This window comes from Macrobrachium rosenbergii, chromosome 56 (assembly GCF_040412425.1).
Source record: "Macrobrachium rosenbergii isolate ZJJX-2024 chromosome 56, ASM4041242v1, whole genome shotgun sequence".
Classification (NCBI taxonomy): domain Eukaryota; kingdom Metazoa; phylum Arthropoda; class Malacostraca; order Decapoda; family Palaemonidae; genus Macrobrachium; species Macrobrachium rosenbergii.
The window spans coordinates 34,249,164-34,264,163 of record NC_089796.1 but is presented as its reverse complement, the minus strand read 5'-3'; the positions used below and the strand labels follow the sequence as shown (position 1 = coordinate 34,264,163).

At 36.6% G+C, this 15,000-nt stretch overlaps 1 protein-coding gene across 1 annotated transcript in view; it reads left to right on the top strand.

The window, feature by feature from the left end:
- The window catches only part of LOC136836293 (beta-alanine transporter-like), a 40,820-nt gene that overhangs the window by 20,383 nt on the left and 5,437 nt on the right, over positions 1 to 15,000 (top strand). Inside the window, exons 5-7 of the mRNA XM_067100364.1 lie at positions 9,059 to 9,213; positions 12,575 to 12,743; positions 13,236 to 13,368. Of these exons, the coding sequence (XP_066956465.1) occupies positions 9,059 to 9,213; positions 12,575 to 12,743; positions 13,236 to 13,368 (457 nt within the window). The remainder of the gene's footprint in view (positions 1 to 9,058; positions 9,214 to 12,574; positions 12,744 to 13,235; positions 13,369 to 15,000) is intronic.

Here is a 15,000-nt window from a genome sequence, read left to right as displayed (position 1 = left end):
GGGATTGGATAATGGACAACCTGCTCTATTACTAACTCCTTGATGAGAGGAGATTTGGACTTTCAGCAGCCTCCTGGTACAACTGATGTAAATGCCAAGATCACATCTAGGACAATTATATTTTTGCTTAATTTTAAACTTAACCCCCCACCTTTGGTCCATAGTGTCCCCAAATTATATTTGTATGCAAGATTTCTCTTTTTTACATGACAATAGATTTCAGAAAAAAATGTATCAGGCTATTCTGCGGACAATTACCCACTCTAAATATTAAGTTAATCCCAATAAACCCACCAGCCATTGGATCTTTTTTCCATGCCAAGGACAAGATTAGCCCCTTGTTCACTTCTGGTGTGATTTACAAATATAATTGTCCTAGGTGTGATCTTGGCACTTACATTGGTTGTACCAGGAAGCTGCTAAAAGTCAAAATCTCCTCTCATCAAGGAGTTAGTTCTAGAATTGGCAATCGATTTTCCAATCCCGAGCAGTCCAGTATAAGAAATCACAGCAAAATTTGTAAGACACATATACAGTACACTAGATGCTAATGATTTTAGTACAGTGGGAAGAACCCAATATGTAGAAGAATTAACTACACTTGAATCTATTATAATTGAATCAACTCTCCCTACCCTTAATCACCAATAAACTTCCACCCAGCTGTTCATCGCTTAATGTACCTGCTGTAACCTCTTTGTTTATACTTCCTCCTCCCTCCCGCTGACCGCCCCCCCCTGCAATGGTTGTCTGTGTCAGTTTGCTTTACACTACCGGTGTGGGTAGGTGTCTTTTGCTTTTCATGTTGGCCCTGGCCTTCTTCTCCAGTTCTGTTCTATTTTTAAATACTTTCTTAAAAATCTTTTAAGTGTTTTTAAGGTTGTCCTTTTTTTTAATTGTCCTTTAACATGGTGTTAACAAGTATATAATGTGTATACCTTTTACTGTTTATGCACAATTGCTGTTAAGTTCATTGCTTTTTCAGCCTGGAAAATGTATCAAGCGATACAAAACGTTGGCGTATTATTAAATGGATAAAGAAAAAAGAACTCCTTTCTGTTATTCCAATTTTTCTATATATATGTGTATATATATATATATATATATATATATATATATATATATATATATATATATATAAACATATATCTATCTATCTATCTGTCTATCTATCTATCTATTTATCTATCTATCTATTTATCTATACATATGTACTAGCTGACCAACCCAGTGCTGCCTGGAAAAACTCTGAAGGATTCAAAAAAATTTTCTTCCACCTCCTTGTGCTAACTGTCCATTTTATCCAGAAATTACTGTACTGACTGTCCCTTTTATCCAGATATTACTGTTATAATTGTCCCATTTATCCATGTATTACTCTGGTTACTGTCCTGTTTCTCCACAAATTACTGTATTAACTATCCCTTTATCCAAATATTACTGCTCTGACTGTCCCATTTATCCATATATTACTGATTTGACTGCCCCTTTTATCCAGGTATTACTGTACTGACTATTACATTTATCCAGGTATTACTGTAGTTACTGTCTTTTTTATCCAGGTGTTACTATAGTGACTGTCCCATTTATCCAGGTGCTACTGTAGTTACTGTCCTATTTAACCAGATTTTACTGTAGTGACTGTCCCATTTAACCAGGTATTATAGTGTTGACTGTCCCTTTTATTTAGGTATGACTATACTGAATGTCCCATTTACCCTGGTATTACTGCAGTGACTGTCCCTTTTATCCAGGTATTAGTATAGGGTCTGTCCCACTTATCCAGGTATTTCTGTGCTGACTGTCTCATTTATCAAGATGTTACTGTGATGAATGTCCTTTAATCCATGCATTACTGTGCTGACTTTCCCATTTATCCTGATATTACTGTGCTTACTGTCCCTTTTATCCAGGTATTACAATAGTGACTGTCCCATTTACTCAGGTATTATTGTGTTAACTGTCTCATTTATCCAGGTATTACTGTGCTGGCTGTCCCTTTTACCAAGTATTACTGTGCTGATGGCCCTTTTATCCAAATATTACTGTGCTGTCTGTCCTTTTTATCCAGGTATTACTGGGGTGAATGTTCCATTTATCCAGGTATTACTGTGCTACCTGTCTCTTTTATCCATTTATTACTGTGCTGACTGTCCCTTTTATCCAGGTATTACTGTTGTGACTGTCTATTTTATGCAGATGTTACTGTGTTGACTGTCCCTTTATCCTGGCATTGCTATTCTGTCTGTCCCTTTTATCCAGGTATTATTGTAGTGACTGTCCCTTTTATCAAGGCATTATTGTGGAGACTGTCATTTTTATCCAGATATTACTGTGGTGACTATCCCATATATCCAAGTATTGTTGTGGTGGCTGTAATATTTCTCCAGGTATTAATGAGCGGACTGTTCCTTTCATCCAGGTGTTATTACTGTGGTGAATGTCCATTTTATCCAGATATTACAGTGTTGACTGTCCCTTTTCTCCAGGTATCACTGTGGCGACTGTCCATTTTATTCAGATATTACTGTTGTGACTGTCCCATATATCCAAGTACTAGTTGACCAACTCGGCGCTGCCTGGGAAAACTCTGAAGGGCTAAAAAAATTTTCCTACACCTCCTTGTGATGACTACATTTCATCCAGAAATTGCTGTACTGATTGTCCCTTTTATCCAGATATTACTATTTTGACTGTCACATTTATCCATATATCACTGATGTGACTGTCCCTTTTATCCAGGTATTACTGTACTGACTGTCCTATTTATCCAGTCATTACTGCACTGGCTGTCCCTTTTATCCAGGTATTACTCTAGTGACTGAACCATTTATCCAGGTATTACTGTGCTGATTGTCCCATTTATCAAGGTATCACTCTGGTGACTGTCCCTTTCATCCAGGTATAACTGTTCTGTCTGTCCCATTTATCCAGGTATTGCTGTTCTGACAATCACTTTCATGCAGACATTACTGTAGTGACAGTCCCATTTATCCCTTTATTATTGATGTGACTGTCTCCTTTATCCAGGTATTACTATACTGACTTTCCTTTTTATCCAAGTATTACTGTAGTGACTGTCCCATTTATCCAGGTCTTACTGTGATAAATGTCCCATTTATCCAGGTATTACTGTAGTGATTGTCCCTTTTAGCTAGGTAATATCATAGCGACTGTCCCATTTATCCATGTATTACTGCATGTCTTTCCCTTTTATCAAGGAATTACTATGGTGACTGTCCCTTTTATCCAGAAGTTACTGCACTAACTGTCATTTTATCCAGATATTACTATGCTGACTGCCCATTTATCCAGATATTACTGTGGTGGCTGTCCCAGTTATCTAGGTATAAGAGAACTGACTGTCCTTCTTATCCAGGTATTACTGTACTGACTCTCTTTTACACAGGTATTACCGTAGTGTTCCATTTATCCAGTTATTACTTCGTGACTATCCCATTTATCGAAATGTTAATGTGGTGACTGACCCATTTATCCAGGTATTACTGTGCTTACTTTCCCTTTTATCCTGGTATTACTGTAGTGACTGTCCATTTTATCCAGACATTACTATGGTGACTGTCCCCCAGGTATTACTAAGGTGAATGTCCCATTTATCCAGTCATTGCTGTTTTGTCTGTCCTTTTTATCCAGGTATTAGTGTGCTGACTGTCCCTTTCATTATTGTGGTTCTGTCTTTTTATTCAGATATTACTGTGGTGATTGTACCATATAACTAGGTATTAGTGTGGTGACTGTCCCATTTATCCAGGTATTGCTGTGCTGACTGTTACTTTTATCCAGGTGGTATTACTGTGGTGACTATCCATTTTATCAAGGTATTACCATACTGTCTGTCCCTTTATCCAAGAATTACTGTTCTGGCTGTTCCCTTTTTCCAGGCACTACTGTGGTGACAGTCCATTCTATCCAGGTTTTACTATGATGACTATTTTATCCAGACATTATTGTGGTGACTGTTCCCCAGGTATTACTGTGCTGACCGTCTCTTTTATCCAAATATTAATGTAGTGTCTGTCCTTTTTATCCAGGTATTACTGTGGTGACTGTCCATTTTATCCAGACATTACTTAACCACATAAGATATAAAGGGAAGGGGGAAGGTGGATGGAGGACGGGGAAGGGGAAGGGTAAGGGAGTACAAGTATGAAACCTGCTCTATTATCTAAGTTAGGTCACATTTGATCAAGACTTTCAAGCAGTTACCACATAAGTTACAAATGGAAGGGGGAAGGGGGATAGGGGAAGGGAAATTGGGTAAGGATTCAAAACCTACCCTATTATCTAAGTTGGGTCAAATCATGGCCACTTGCCAAATTTTGTCTAAATTGGTCAACATGTTATCAGATAAGTTACAAAGGGAAGGGGAAGGGGTTAAGGGGAAGGGAAAGGGGTATGGGTTTGAAACCTACAGCAATATCTAAGTTGTGTCAGACGATAGCCATGTGTCAAATTTTGTCTAGATCGGTCAAGCAGTTACCACAAGTTATAAAGGGAAGGGGGACGGGGAAAGGGGGAAGGGGAAAGGAAGGGCTTATGGGTTTGAAACCTACCCTACTATCTAAGTTGGGTCAAATAATGGCCACTTGCCAAATTTCGTCTAGATCAGTCAAACGGTTACTACATAGGTTACAAAGGAAATGGGAAGGGGAAGGGCTAGGGGTTACGGGTTTGAAACTAACCCTTTTGTCTAAGTTGGGTCAAATTTTGTCTAGATCGGCCAAATGGTAACAACATAAGTTACAAAGGAAGGGGTAAGGGGATTGGGGAAGGGGAAGGGGTACAGGTTTGAAACCTACTCTATTATCAGATTCGGGTCAAATGATGGCCTCTTGCCAAATTTTGTCTAGATTGGTCAAGCAGTTACCACATAAGTTACAGAGGGATCTGGGGGTGGGGGAAGGGGAAGGGAAGTGGGTACGGGTTTGAAACCTCCCCTGTTTTCTAAGCAGTGTCAAATGATGGCCATGTGACAAATTTTGTCTAGATTGGTCAAGCAGTTACCACATAAGTTACAAATGAAAGGGGGAAGGGGGATGGGGGAATGGAAGGGGAAGGTGGTATGGGTTCAAAACCTACCCTATTATCTAAGGTAGGCCAAGTGACGGCCACATGCCAAATTTTGTCTAGATCGGTCAACTGTTTACCAAATAAATTTCAAAGGGAAGGGGGAAGTAAGATGGGGAAGGGGAAGGAAGGGAAGGGAGTACAGATTTGAAACCTACCCTATTATCTAAGTTGGGCCAAATGATGGCCAGTGCCAAATTTTGTCTAGATCGGTCAAGCAGTTACCAAATAAGTTACAAAGGGAAGGGGGAAGAGGAGGGGAAGGGGAAGGAGGAGAGGTTATGGGTTTGAAGCCTGCCTTATTATCGTTGGGTCAAATGATGGCCACTTGCCAAACTTTGTCTAGATTGGTCAACATGTTATCACATAAGTTACAAAGGAAATTGGGATGGGGTAAGTTGTGTCAAATGATGGCCATGGGCCAAATTTTGTCTAGATAGGTCAAGTGGTTTGGATTTCTATAGAGCACAAACACACAAACAAACATAAAACCATTCACTTTTTTATATAAGATATATATTATATATATATATATATATATATATATATATATATATATATATATATATATATATATATATATATATATATATATATACACACACACATACATACACATATATACACTTGTCACTACAAAGCCTTAAGATCCAAGTGCAAGAAATATGAAGATATTATGATGTCTGGTAATGGAAACGAACCCTGGTTGCCGACCAGACCACGTGGTCAGGTCGGCAATGTGACCTAGTTGTGATTATGGAACCCGGGTTCATTTCCCACTACCGGACATCGCAATATCTTCATATTTCTTGCACTTGGATCTTAAGGCTTTGAAGTGACACGTATCCAAAAAAAAAGCAAAAGAATTCGAGAAGTTAAGAGGGCATTGTGGCTATTACAATTACATAGCTATCCGTCTATCTATCTATCTATCTATTTATCTATATATATATATATATATATATATATATATATATATATATATATATATATATATATATATAAAATATATATAATGTATTTTACTGTAATAATATTTATGTTAGAGATATGAAGATAAGAAGGCCCAACGTTCAAATAGTGTTTTATGGGCCTTCTTATCTTCATATATATATATATATATATATATATATATATATATATATATATATATATATATATATATATATATATATATATAGATAGATAGATAGATAGATATATATAGCCAAAAAAACGATAGTCAGTATCAAATTTATTTTACTGTGGAAACGCCCACCCCAAAGGAAATTACATATGTTAAGTCCGCCTACGCTGATCAGGAGTAAACCAAAATATAATGAAGATGAGTCGAAAAAGAGATTTGCACATTTTATTATCAGCCACCGTCCCATCCAAAATATTTGAAATTATGAAAAATAAATAAGATAATTTCTAGATTCTCTATAAGTATTCCTAAATATCTGGTAAATAATTTATATTTTTTACTTATGAAATCCCCTTGGGGATGTAAGAAAAATCATAAATTTTGTTATCCAAGCCTTCAAACAATCCACACCTCACTACTCAGGTGGAAAAATTCTAAAACAGGAATTTTTCTTAGTCAACCTTGACTGTTTTCCGTACCTAAAAAAAAAAGAGAATTCAAAATCTGATTATAGTATTTTTAAGCCTTTCTCTCTGGATAGACTATATCAATGTAGCTTATTTCGGTGGTAGTTCTTTTTAAACATCTCGTAAAAAAAGAAAAACGAGACTTTTATTCGAAAGCTTTATTTAATCCGACATCCATGGTCTCGACAGGCCCCATATAATATTTGTACCTCCATAATTCTAAAAAAAAAAAAAAAAAAACGGAGCGATAACGAATACCTTTGTCTTTACAGACAGTTGCTCACCATATAAATCTGAAATTCCTCGAGAGCACCGCGTATTACTGGGAAAATGTACGGAATTATAGTTTTTAATCATCGTGGTTAAAACCTGTTTCATCGCAGTTTTCTGTGAGCTACTTCCTATAGAATTTTTAGATCTACATTCTTTGAAGGCTTCGTGTTTCTCTTGAGAGAAAAGGGTATTGCTCTTTTCTTTAGATTACGCTCTGTTTGTGGGCATAGGTTGAATGAGTTACAATATGAAGAAAATGTTTTTATTTTCCTTTTAGTTCCTATAAGAAAATATTGGCAGCATGATATAAACAGGTATTCAAGAATTTAAAGCAAATGTGTATCAGGGGATTAACATTAGTATGAAAGCCTGATTGTCACTATTATTTTTAGTTTTCTATAAAAGAAAACTATTGATATGGCTTTGTCTGTCCGTCCTCACTTTTCTGTCCGCACTTTTTCTGTACGCCCTCAGATCTTAAAAAAATACCGAGGCTAGAGGGCTGTAAATTAGTATGTTGATCATCCACCCTCCAATCATCAAACATACCAGATTGCAGCCCTCTAGCCTCAGTAGTTTTTATTGTATTTAAGGTTAAGGTTAGCCATGGATCGTGCGTCTGGCACCGCTAGAGGTGTCAGCTGCCGACACATTCATTTGACCGCATCCGTGGAGTAACTGAGCGCTGCCCTGTTGCAGCTGAGAGCTTCATACTGCAGTACATCGAGAGTTTCTTACAGCATTTTTTTGTAGTTAGTGTTTTTACTGTTAAATTTTCAATTGTTATAATTAATGAAACCTTTTTTCCGCAAGTAACCAGTCTCCTTTTCTGAACTTCTACTGACAACTAGTTTGTAAAGTCATAAGATAACATAAAAGTTTTTTTATCTTTCTCAGATTTCAATGAGCCCTTAATAATCAGATGCCATAGGGGACGGTGAAGAATTATACCAGATATTCTTTTTTTATGTCATATTTTACAAGGTTACAGGTCAGTTAAAGGGCAATATTTTATTCAACCCATTTTTAAAAGTCAAAGGTTAATTTAAAGGCCAAAATTTTATTTTCCAATTTATTTTCCTCTTATTTTTATGAAAACTGTTATGTCTGTTAGCTTGGGATATGATATTATTTTCCAAATATTTTCTATCTTGATTCATTTATCAAGATTGAAGGTCCATTTGAAGTTCAAATTTTCTACCTTGATTCATTTATCAAGACTGAAGGTCCATTTGAAGTTCAGCATTTCGTTTTGTCTGATTTTAATGGAACTTTGCAAGAACGTTCTGTCAGAACTGGTGATTATTACCACTCACAGTTTTTGACATTGGCCCATTTTTCAAGTTCACAGATCACTTTAGAAGCTAACATTCATTTTTTCTGATTTAAATGGCACTTCTTAGGCAGGTACCCTCGGTAGTTTTCCTTAAACTACTGTTCAAGGTCACTGAACAGTTGAAAAATCACAGCTTTGTCATTTATTCTTCATGAGTCAGAACTGACAGCTAGACTCTGTTTACTATAAATCACTTGCTCATTATATCTTCCAAAACAGTCATTATCGACTCTACGTCTGTTTCCATTTATTTATAATTAATATTTCTCCTACAAAAAAATTTGTTACACCCTATGACATCAAAGAGTTTATAATGAACCATATGTTTTGGTGATTACATTCAATTGTAGTTGCAATATGTAATGACGGCATTAGATGAAAATCTAATCACTATGCTTTCATTATTACTATTATTACTTTTTTATTAACTATCATTATTGGGATTTTTTATTCATTAGTAAATAATAAAAATAATATTTTAAGGAGCGGCTCAGGAAGGTCTTACTTCTTGAGTTTTATTAGGCCACTATAATAATAATAATAATAATAATAATAATAATAATAATAATAATAATAATAATAATAATAATAATATTATTATTATTATTATTATTATTATTATTATTATTATTATTACTATTATTATTATTATTATTATTATTATCATACTAGCAAGTTTTCTATAATTGATAAGTCGCATCATTTTGTATTATGTTATAATTTTAGCTCCAGTATAATATTTGTTATTAATATCACATGATTACACAGGATCGGACGCAGGAAGGTCTTTCTTCTTCTCTCTCTGAAGGTGGCAATTCTGGGGTCAGTCTTCGTCTTCCTGCGGGACATGTGGTTTGTGCTCCGGGTTCGATTTGTCTTGTCGATGGGTCTGCCCGTCATCTACCAGATCGTCATCATCTCAGGTAAAGGGGAAAACTATCGGGAAAATTATATAAATGAAAAGGGATGTGCGCCTGAATGGGTCTGTAAATTTATGTGAGCCTTTAAGTCTCTGTATGTCTGTCCGTTTGTGACTAATAGCTGTTAGTGCCGATGTCTGCGCGCGAGACTAAAGGAGGTATGCATGGCCACAGGTCCCTGGGTGTCTACGCACCTTTGTGTACACATTCATAGTTACCTTCCTGTAAGCTCTTATAGGTCGATATACCTCCAGGTGCTGATATTTTCTTATATGTCTATAAATCTTGCAATTATCGTGGGTCTACAGGTCTACAGGTCTCTGTGTCTCTGTCTACCTGTTAGTTTCTCGGTTGTAAAACCTTCTAGGTGTATATAAGCCTCTAGTTGGGCATACAGGTTTCTAGGCATCTAAAGGTAGGCCTACTCATATTAACAGGTACCAGGTCACTATTTAAGTCATATATACGTCTCAGTGGGTATATAGCAGTCTCTTGGTGTCTACATACAGTAGGTTTTCACATTCTATAACGTATTCAGATCGCTCTAGTTCTTTGTTTACAGGTAGCTGTGTATACAAGTCTCTCTGTCTTCAGAAAACTTCGGGTGTCTATAGATCTGTAACGCCTTTAGGTTTCCGTGTCAATACGTCTCCTGGTGTCAACTGATTTTCGCAAATGTAAAGATCTTCTGCTGTTATCTGATTTTCTCGAAAGCAGAGGTCTCCTGGTGTCAACCGATTTTCGCAGTTGCAGAGGTCCCTTGGTGTTAACAGATTTTTGTGAATATAACGTTCTCCTAGTGACACATAATTTTCGCTAATGTAGATGTTTCTTGGTGTCAACTGGTTTTTGAGAATGTAAAGGTCTCCTAGAGTCAACTGATTTTTATGAACGCAAGGGTCTCCTGGTGTCAACTGATTTTTGCGATGTAATGGCCTCTTGGGGTCAACTGATTTTTGCGAATGCAGATTTCTCCTGGTGTTAATTGATTTTCGCGAATGGAGAGGTCTTCTTCTGTCAACTGATTTTTTTGAATGTAAAGATCTCTTAGTGTCAGCTAGTTTTCGTGAATGCTTAGGTCTCTTGTGTCTACTGATTTTCACGAATGTAAGTCTCCTGGTGCCAACTGATTTTCGTGAACGCAGAGGTTTCCTGGTGTCAACTGATCTTCGTGAATGTAGATGTCTTCTACTGTCAACTGGTTTTTTGAGAATGTAAACTTCTCTGGTGTCAACTAATTTTTGTGAATGTTGAGTTCTCATAGTGTCAGGTAATTTTCGTGAAAGCAGAGGTCTCCTGGTGTGAACGGGTTTTCGCAAATGTAAAGGTCTTCAGGTGTCAACTGATTTTCGTGAATGCAGAGGTCTCCTGGTGTCGACTGATTTTCACGAATGTAAAAATCACGAATGTAAAGGTCTTCAGGTGTCAAGTGATTTGCTTGAATGCAGAGGTCTCCTGGTGTTAACTGATTTTCACGAATGTAAAGTTCTCCTGGTGCTGACTGATTTTCACGAATGTAAAGACACGAATGTAAAGGTCTTCAGTTGTCAGTTGATTTTCGTGAATGCAGAGGTGTCCTGGTGTCATCTGATTTTCACGAATGCAAAGGTCTTCAGGTGTCAATTGATTTGCGTGAATGCAGAGGTCTCCTAGTGTCAAATGATTTTCACGAATGTAAAGGTCACCTGGTCCCGATTGATTTTCGTGATTGCAGAGGTCTCCTGGTGTCAGTTGGTTTTCGCTAATGTAAAGGTCTCCTAGTGCCAATTGATTTTCGCAAATGCAGAGGTCTCCTGGTGTCAAATGGTTTTCGCTAATGTAAAAGTCTCCTGGTGTCAACTAATTTTCGCAAATGCTGAGGTCTCCTGGTGTCAACTAGTTTTCGCTAAAGTAAAGGTCTTCTGCTGTCAACATGTTCTTTGTGTATGTAAAGATCTCTTAATTTATACTTAACTTATTGGTCTCTGTGTGTACTGTAGATATCCAGGGGGCAATGTGTCAGTGTTTGCTTAAATGTCCATGTGTGACGATATGCCAATGTTTACCAGGTGTTTCTGTGTACCTGTATATTTCTGTGTCTATATGTGTCTGTGTCTATTTATTTTTTATGCCTATAAGCATGTGAGTGTCTTTATGTGTATGCGCACTGGTAATTCTCTTTGCCCCTTTATGTCTGCGCATGTCATACATAGTCTTGTGTTTAGTGTCCCTACTGTGTCTATAAATGGGAGCAAGTCATGTTCACCCAGAATCGTCCGGTCTCTAATAATCTCGCTTTTAAGTTAGGTTAGGTTAAGTTAGGCTAGTTAAAGTCATGTTGAGGCAGAATCAAATTTAAAATCAAAACGACTTGAGGCTCACATGACTTATGTTCTCTACTGTATTTTGTCAAAGACCATAATCTCTTATTGATTTATTTTTCTGTAATTACATGAACTTCATCATGTCCAGGGGTGTCTCGGTATCTGTCATCTACAGTTATAAAAAATTCTGAAAAGTAACCTTCCCACGACTGTCACTAGAAATCTTGAACCTTTCCACGCAATTTAATAAAGTTTATAATTTCTAACCACTCCACGCGAATTGCTGTTACTAATACGTAAACTAGAATTTCCACGTATCATTAAAAAACCTAGTTACCCATATTTTGCGACTCTTTTTCAGTAAAAAAAGGATTAGAAATACTCTTACCATTACACAGGCGTCATTTCAAAAGCTCGAAATCTTTTAGATTCAATTTTGAGAGAAAAAACAAGGAGAGGTTTTCACTAATCACTGCTACAACCCCACTAGAAATCTCCAGTCTTTACGTGTTTCAGACATACTCTAACTTATCCATGATTCGGCTCCTCAAATAATCTAACATTTTCATGATTCATTACCATGAAGAAGTCCCCTAACATTTCAATCATTCAACGGCTCTAAAACTTTAAGCTTTCCGCGATTCACTACATAAACATCCCTGTAACATTATAGGATTCAAGGCCACTGAGCCTTCCCACGGTTGATTGTCATTGAACTACTACAATATTTTCATTATTCGTGCCTTCGAAAACTAGCTTATTCAGTTTTTAGAAACTCTTCAGAATTTGAATCTTTGCACGAATAGTGCCACAAATTAAAAATTTTATCAATTCCCTGATCGAGTGTCCCAAATAACCAACGTTTTCACGATCTACTTTCAGTAAAAATTCTAACCATTTTATGATCCACGACTCGAAAAGCACCCAAAGTATTCTACAGTGCACTCCTATTAAAAACTATGCTTTCCACTGACAAAAGACTATTTCTTCCATGGTTCAGTGTCTCTGCAAATACGCTTCCACATTGCGGTTTCTTTGAAATAAACTCTCTTCCAATCCAGCTTTGGAGCAAGTCCGGGACAGCCGCAGGGGAATGGTGACCTCCATTTCGTCAGTTTTTTTCTCCCTCGGTCAGTGCACCATGGCCCTCCTCTCCTGGCTGACTGCTCACTGGGTCACCCTCGGCCTGTTGACCAGTCTGCCTTGTCTCCTGGCTGTTGTCTACCTCAGGTATGTGCATTACAATGGCAACAATAACGATGATGACGCCGATAATGTCTCTGATGATACTATTTCAAGGATGACAGCGGGAATGAAAACAATGGTTATAATGTTTAAGTTGGTAATGTTAATACTGGTACTGCAATGTAGATGATAACGGATTTTGAAACAGACATACTTATTATAATATAGGTGGTATTCATGTTTATTGAATAGAACGTAATTAATGGTAATAACTATGATGAGAGGAGAGGAAAAAATGATAAAATGGGCATGGGTTTGATAACAATAACATTTACAATAATATTGAGAGCATTACTTATAGTGACAAAAATATTTTCAGTTATGATTACAATAATATAGATAATAATTGTAACGATTGCAATGATTATAATGGAAACAATCATCGCTGTCACGTGTGTATTTGAGTTAGTTGTTTTGTGACGATAATGCTGATTATAGCAGCAAGGTAATATATATTTATTCTTTTAAAATTTCCAGGGTGATTGAAGAATCTCCACGATGGCTCGTTTCACGAGGGAAACTCAATGAGGCTGCTAAGGTCATCCGACGTATCGCTCGCATGAATGACCTCAGGCCAACCCACGAAGACATTCTGGCAAAGTTAAGGAAGGTTTGTATTTATACACACACACACACACACACACACACACACACACACACACACACACACACACACACACACACACACATATATATATATATATATATATATATATATATATATATATATATATATATTATAAAAACAGCTTATTAATATCGAATGAACAATACCTGAGTATAACTCACTTCCAAAAGGAATTCAAATCTCTACCTTTTCGGGTTGTGTGTGGTTGACAATGGCATATATATATATATATATATATATATATATATATATATATATATATATATATATATATATATATATATATATATATATATATATGTGTGTGTGTGTGTGTGTGTGTGTGTGTGTGTGTGTGTGTGTGTGTGTGTGTGCGTGTATTTACATATATATAATCACCTCCAACGCCTTGGAACACAAAGGGTTTCTGAAATTCTGCCAGTTATGTCTTGCTTTGTTTTCCATAAATCTCCCTCATTTCCAGCCTCCCTTCTCATAGTTCTCATCCAGTAAGTACCGGTGCCCAAAGGAGCCTAGCTGACAATATCACGTACTATATTCCCAGGTATTGTTCGAGCGACATGTCCAAGCCATCTCCATCTCCTTTACATCATTATCTTATCTATATATTGAACTTCCGTAATTTTCCCTATGGTATCACTTCCAATTCCACCTTGCCATCTGACTGCTATTACTATTCTTAATTCTCTATTCTCAGAATGCACACCGATTTAGATATAGTTTCATTGTCATGCAATGCTTCTGGTCTGCATAGAAATAAAGATGGTACTGGGATTGTGTAAAGCTCATTTTCCCAGCACTGATAGTATTTCTTATGATCTATTTGATTTCCCTTTCCAAATCAGCCTGTCCATGATTTGATTTGCCTTTTTTAGTCTTTCACTAAATTCCAACTCAAGAGAACTCTTTCTGTATCTTGTTTCTGAATATCTGAAGATTTATCTTTACCTAACCTTTCTCCATCTAATATTATTCATCCCTCCGTGCATTGTCTGTACCAAATTTCCTGTTTTCCACATATTCATTTTCTTTTCCATCTTTCTTAATATATGATGCATCTTATTAAGGTAGCTTTGTATATCTTGTGGTGTTTTGCTGATTAAAACAATATCATCTGCATATTTTAAGTCTTTGAAGCTTCTACCGTTACTCGAAGTTAAATCATCTCTGACATCTCCAACCACTCAGTTCATTGTAAAACCTATAAGGGCAAACAGCAAAGGTGCAAAAACATTCCCTTGTAGCAACCACACGAACAATTACTTTACATCTACTTTGTCCTTAGATGATTCCAGTTAGTTTTACACACCTCATGGGAATGCCATAGTGACGCAAAACTTTCCATAATACTGGTGAGTGGACTGTGTCAAGTGTCTACTTGCTGTTGACAAGAGCCATCAGAAGATTCTGAAATTCCACGCTGCTGCACTATATGCCTTAATACAAATGTTTGATCTATGCAATTCTTCTCTTTTCTAATGCCATCTGGTTGATCTCTAAATATTTTATAATTTTTTTTTTACCCCAGCCTATTGACAATAAACTTACTGAATATTTCCATACAACCGACGGAAGAGCGATGCCTCCATAGTTCTAGCTATTTTATCTATTTAT